Source organism: Linepithema humile, chromosome 5, assembly GCF_040581485.1.
Source record: "Linepithema humile isolate Giens D197 chromosome 5, Lhum_UNIL_v1.0, whole genome shotgun sequence".
NCBI classification, from domain to species: Eukaryota; Metazoa; Arthropoda; class Insecta; order Hymenoptera; family Formicidae; genus Linepithema; species Linepithema humile.
In genome coordinates, this window is record NC_090132.1 from 13,277,880 (window position 1) to 13,285,054 (window position 7,175).

Here is a 7,175-nt window from a genome sequence, read left to right on the forward strand (position 1 = left end):
GGTGTAAAAAATTAAGTAAAACAGATAAATGATTAGCAACTGTTGTGATATTGCATATGTAATTACTTAATTAGTTTAGATGACAGAAACAGAATATATATCTGTATTGTTTGTGAACTATAAAAAAAAAGTTTCTCTAAAGCACCTATCTATATAAGATCAATCACGTGTTAGATTATATATCAATCACGTGTTAGAAAGTTTGATTGAAATAAACAGAAAAAATCAACAGTGCAAACAAATGAATTTATGATCTGCACATATAACAGATTATATGACGCGCCCAATTTGTCTAGCTCTTTTAAAATAGATATTAGCTGCGATATCTAGAAATCTAACTACATCAGCGAAACATTTTTCTTAGTGTATCACGATCACGCCGCGTGTGGCGCATGCAACACGTACTGCGTAAAATTTCGTGCCAGCGCCCATCGTGTAGTACATGTTAATACTAGTTCAGACAAAGGGACAACGCATATTAAACACATAGGCGAATCGTGCTTCGAGTTTGTGTCTCATTTGGGTGTTTGTGAAAGTTTTACTGTGGAAGAAGTTTGACCGTGACGGTTGTGTGTGTAATAATGTCAGATGATAACATTTTCATCGAATTGACGACTAGAGATTTATTAAAAACATGGAATCTCGAGCAATATGCATCGGCGTTTGAAAGTAAGAATATAATTATTTACTTGATTAAATATTATAATTAGATTAGATATCAATTGCATTAATTTTTTGCACTATCGTTAAAATAAATTAGTTTCTTTCACATGCCATTATTTATTTTTTAAGCAAGTATGTTAATAAAAAAACCGTCAAAATTTTTCCTGCTTTATAATATATCAACAAATAGTTATAAATTTTTGTCATAAAGCCCTTTCTCGGATATAAATTTCAAGAATATTGCGTGCACGCGCGCAAACATACAATTATATACATATACCGTTCGCAGAATATTCTCGAATATTTTAGAATATTCTACGAATATTTTGTGCTACCTGAGTATATATGTATGTGTTTTTATTATTGATAAAACATTACATATATAGTAATTTAACTATATATGTATTTTATTCAAATTACATAGTTATGTGTGACTTCAAATAAGTATTTTATCACATATCTAATAAATATTCATAAATATTTATATTTATTTTGTATTAGGTAATTGTATAGAAACCGCAGAATTTGAAAGTCTATTAGAACCTGAGCGGAAGGAAACTTTAGAATCTTTGATCCCACTTTCTGGCCACAGAATGAGATTCGTGAAAAATTTGAAAACTTTTATCAAAGACAACACAAATGAAATGAAGGTACGATATAATTAGTTAATACATAGATATTAATATATGGATGCTTTACATTTAGCAAAAATATATGTCTTTAAATAGAAATACATATAATTGAATTTTTACATGTCTTGTTACATTTTCAAAGAAAATATTTCTTGTGACATTTGAGAAAGAGAGAAATTCAAGTATTTTATTAATATATAAATTAAATAAAAAATTTGCAGCATATTTAGTAATGTGACATATCAAATGTGTGAGTAAAAATGAATATAGCATGCAAAAAAGTTAATTAATTTTAATGCAAAGAAAAAAGATTTTAAAATATTTGAAAGAAATAATTTTAAATACATAATTTATAGTGTCTAAAATATATTTGTAAAAAGAGGTAGAAAAAGAGAGAGATAATAGAAAAATAAATTGTAATTTAGTATATTTTTAATAAACTTTATATTATAATATAACTTTATATCTTTAATCGAATTTTGAGAACTTTATCTCTAAAATATCATTACGTTTTCAATTCTGAATTTCTTTATTCCACTCTGTTGTAGATTGATGAAAATAATTTTACAAAGATACGTGAGAAAGATAAAAGTGAAAAGACTGTTATTCCTCTTTCACTTCAACTAGTAAGTATGCTTTAATATTGTATTTAATTTAAAAGCTTATTTCAAAAAACTTAAAAATGTTTATTTTTAAATATTAAATTATCAATTCCATACATAGAGTATTTCAAACGAATCAGAAGATATTCAAGAAATTGAAGAAATTCCAAAAAACAACAATCAAGAGAAAAACTTGGAGGAATCTATTCATCAAGAAGCTTCAAAAAATATTTTCAAAAAAAGAAAGAGAGAGAGTGACGAATGCAATGTCACACGAGGTGAAGTAAGTTATGAATAATCGATTTTGTAAAAATATATTACAAAGTATCTATTCAAATTTTGTAAAAAAATTCCTTGAAAATTCCCTGATTTTCCATTTTTGTTCAAAATTTAATAAAGAAAATATTTTTATGATTTTTTAATGCAATTTTCTAAAATGTTGTTTTTGCATGCGTTTTCTAATATTTTTTAAATAATTTTTTTAATAATTTTGTCCAGCAACTTCGTTTCCTTCTAAACAAGTCAGCTACAGGTAGATGTTTCTTACAACTAGCGAAGCAAGGCTCTTATTTGAAGGATAAAGATAGAAATAAGTTAACAGATATTATTATTGAGAATCAATTGAGCAAATGTGACAAGTAAGCTTATTTGTTATTTTATAATTTTAAATTGTGATCCTCATTATCATAATCATTTTTTCTCGTTTTTTATAAATTGTCTCTTTTTTTTTAAAATGTTATTTTTTCTGCTTAGAATTTCACCTACAGAGTTCACTGAACTGGTTGGTGCTATTCAATATTTATTTCCCCAAGAAGATAGCGTAAGATAATATAAATTTTAATAACGAGTTATTGAATATAAAATACTGCACATTTTTATGTAGATTTGCATTTATGCTAAATTTATTTTTGCAGGAGCTTTATTACATTCCATATAAATATATAAATGGAAATAAACTGTTGGTAAAAGGAAAATTAATCACAAAATACTATTCTATACGAAAAGAATTTAAAGCTCTTGGTATTATTGCATCTAAAAATAAGGATCAATCAGATTCTCAAGATGATTTAGTAGCAGGTTTGTTGTTTATTTATATTTGCAGTTTTTTCTGTAATTAGATAATAAATTTTAAATATTTTTTGTTATTTTTATTTTATTAAATAGATGATGATCTGCAAGGAAAACTTGCTTTTCTTAAGGAAAATGTAGAACCATGGCCTACAATAATAGATTATTGGACAGATACGTCAAAACAAAGAATTGCACAATTGCATGCTAAATCTCGACTTACAAATAAAGAAAATGACAAAAGAAATATTAATAAAAGTAAGACTAACAGAGTAATTCTACAAACTACTACACTAATTCAAGAAAAGAAAGAGCTGGAAAATATTTCAACTTATTTAAAAAAATACCCAGTTCTTCAAGAAAAACTTGGATACACTTTGGTTAATATTATTTTAATATTATGTACTGCTTTGCATTTTATCATGTACTATACTATAAATTGATTTTGTATTTTAACTTTCTATTTTTTATATTTTAGTTTGAAATAGATTTTGATTTTCTATATCCCGAACAAAAACTAAAGGCCTATAATTCTTATTCGGAGTTTTGCAATCGTATTATACAAGCGCTAAACAATGAAGACAATAAATGTGAGACCGTTAAAGATAATTGTCTACTTTTTGCAAATGATGAGATTTCAGAAGGTAAAAAAATGTTGGACACAATTTTATTTTTATTGCAAAGTATTCTTTTTTTACAATTTTAAATTGGCTTTTATATTGTCAATTTTTCCTTTTGTTAATAGATAGCAAAAATTTAGTGGCATTATTGTCACTTTGTTATTTAGATACTGTCGTAACAGTTGCGCGTAAATCCGGTCGTACATGGAGGCCACCATGATGTAAGAAGATAGGTGTACTATTGCCGTGAATGCGCAGTCGTCCAAAGTAATGATCGCTCTTCGACCAATCAGGAATTGGTCCAAAATGCTAAAAAGTAATATGGCTGCCAAAATATGTTGACACGGTTGACACCGAAGGTTATTAAATATAATAATATTAAAAGATATTTAAAAACTATGCCAACGTGTTGTGTAAAGAATTGTATAAGTCGTACTGATCATACGAGATATCATAAGAGATATTAAATATATGTATTCACACATTTGTGTTGGAAACACTTAATTTTCTATATAATATTTATTAATTGATATTATTTATTATTGTGGGTAATTGTCATTTATTGCTACTGTATTTTATATTGCAAATTTATTATTTTCATAAGATATTTTTATAAATTTTAATTACATTTTAATAATATGATAATTCTATATTAGAATTTCGCGGATGCATTTTGGACCACGTTTGATTGGCTGTCCTATCATGCTGACGTCATACGGCTGCCATTATGCGCAATGGTACACCTATCTTCTTACATCATGGAGGCCACCTCATAGAAAAATTCAAGAGGGCGTAATTTCCCAAATTGAAGTAAGTGTTTATCCTACAGAAATGTTACATACATATCTTTTGTCTTTAAGATTTAAATATTTTTGGAAAAGTATTTTAATTTAATTTTAATTTTATTTAAATATTTTAATTTTTAGAGTGTTCAAAAACTTCAAACGTTTATTCAAGAAAGAGAAAAAAAATTAATTCACTGGAATCTTACTATGCAGCCATATGTTCTCGTCTGTGGATCATCCATAGAAGACATAGATGCTTGTTACGTTATTCTCGACAGAGAGACACAATTTCTCGCTCAATCCCCAATAAGAGCTTTAGATCTATGTTTTAAGATTATTCACTCAGCTCATTTAAACTACTCTCCCGAAAGTTATCGCTTATGGAGACTAATTCAGAAGGAGTTGTACAACTTAACAACTGAATTTGATGAATGGAAGTCTGATGCTCAACTACCAAAATTATTTAAAAAATTTTCTTGTAAGTAAAAATACGAGATCTGTTTTTATTTTTCAGCTTTTAAATGTTATTTTATTTTTTGTCTGATATATGCAATGCGTATTAAATATGCAAGCATATGTTTAAGTTTATATATTTTTTTGACTATATATTTGGTTGTTATTTGTACGCTCAAAAAACTAATTGCTATAATTTAAGGTACTATCTTATTATAATCTAAAGTAGATAATATTTGTTTAAATTTAATATTTAGAATTAATATTTAATATTTTGAGGTATTTTGAGATTGAGTTTTACAGCAATGAAATTCTTATAAATTTTACTTTATATATAGGTAAATAATAATAATAATATCTGTTTCGTATGCAATGTCCTTTTTTGTACAATGTACAATGAACATTTTCATTGTTATAGTGTTTGTAATACTGCTAAAATAATTAAGCAATTTTAATTACTGATCTTTTACATTATTTACCTTTGTTATATTGTAAAGGCAGTGATGGAAAACAATATGTCACACTGCATCATTTACTGTAGCAATAAAAATATGTATTTGATAATGTTTATACATATATATATATATATATATATATATATATGTATAAACATTAACAACAAATGTATATATATATAGAACAATATATATATAGAAAAAGATGTGTTAACCAATGCATTATAATAAATTTATTAAAATGCATTGCTTAACACATCTTTTTCTAATAAATTCAATTATAAAATATTGTATAGGTACACTAAAAGTTTATAAAATTAATTTAGCTGTAGTTAAAAAAAAGTTAGCTATGACATCTAGAATATATTGTCACATTATCTCGATGCTGCAGTTATAATCGATAGCTACTCATAAAGATTGTTCTAGCTGTATTATCAAAACTCATTTATACTATACAGTAAGTAATATTTAGCTACAGTATTAATACTCATTTATACTATGCAGTGAGCAATATTTAGTTGTACTGCTAAAACTCATTTATATCATGCAATGAATAACATTTAGCAATGGTACCTAAATTTTTCAGAAGCTATTGCTAGAACATTACTGCTATAAATTCTATATGTGACAAACAATGTTTTCACAGATACGAAAAATAGCGATACATTCTTGTTGCAATATCTAGAAATCTAACTACATCAGCGAAATATTTTTTTGAGTGTAGGTTTTAAATTTTGACTCGGGTATATATTTACAAAACAAGACGGGAGTTACATAAAATTTAAGACTATAAATGATGTTATTTCCTATTTGGATGATTATTACACTATAATAAGGGAGTCTGTATATGTAAAATAGTAAAGTTTTTGAAATTTTATAGATTTATGTATAAAAATGAACTTAATTAAGAGAAATAAGTCTGTTGAAGAATATTGTAAGATAAAATTATTTAATTCTTTAAGAAAAATATCTAATGATTTAGATATAACTAATGATAACCTAACTTCTTTTATAGATAAGTTAAATATAACTAATAATATAACAACAGAAGAATTAGTTGATTATGTATCTGGTTATTTATACGAAAAAGTACTTAATAATTACGATTATGCAGTTTTAGCATCTAGAGTTGTTTTGTTTAATATTAATAAATCTGGTTTTAAAACATTTGATGAATATGTTAACTTTTCTGTTGATATATTTAATAATGATTTTATTGATACATATAATAGATATAAGGACGATATTAACGAAATAGTTTCGCATGATAAATATGTTTCTAATTATATAGGACTTAAAACATTGACATCTTATTTGTTGAAGTACAACAATAAGATAGAAAATCCTTGTTATATATGGATGAGAGTATCTATTTCTATAAATAGTAAGTATGACTCAGATATTGAAAGTATAAAGAAGACGTATAAGTCACTATTGAATGGATTTTATATACACGGATCTCCTACATTATTTAATTCTGGACTTAAAAGCCAACAGTTATCTAGTTGTTATTTATTACAGATGGATGATAGTATAGATAGTATTTATGATTCTTTGAAGGACATTGCAAAGATATCTCAAGGAGCCGGTGGTGTAGGACTTGGTATAACCGGTATAAGAAACGAAGGTTCTAAGATAAGAAAGGTTGATATATCTAATGGTATAGTAGGAGTTTTAAAAAATATTAATTCAACGGTCAATTATGTAAACCAATCTGGTAAAAGACCAGGATCTGCTGCTGTATATTTAGAACCATGGCATCCTGATATATTAAAATTTGTAGGCGCTAAAAGATTTTTACAAAACGAGGAATTTTCAGCAAAAGATTTATTTTATGGATTATGGATTCCTGATATATTTATGAGAAGAGTTAAATCAGGAGGTAAGTGGTCGCTGT

At 26.0% G+C, this 7,175-nt stretch overlaps 1 protein-coding gene across 1 annotated transcript; it reads left to right on the plus strand.

Moving 5' to 3' along the window:
* Nucleotides 1-282: 282 nt before the first annotated feature.
* LOC136999875 (uncharacterized) lies at nucleotides 283-4,089 on the plus strand. Its single transcript, XM_067354669.1, has 9 exons — nucleotides 283-669; nucleotides 1,844-1,921; nucleotides 2,019-2,180; nucleotides 2,396-2,535; nucleotides 2,651-2,717; nucleotides 2,812-2,974; nucleotides 3,062-3,345; nucleotides 3,444-3,609; nucleotides 3,711-4,089. Exons 1-9 carry the CDS (start codon nucleotides 652-654, stop codon nucleotides 3,803-3,805), a joined length of 1,173 nt encoding a protein of 390 aa, XP_067210770.1. The 5' UTR covers nucleotides 283-651; the 3' UTR covers nucleotides 3,806-4,089.
* Nucleotides 4,090-7,175: the final 3,086 nt, after the last annotated feature.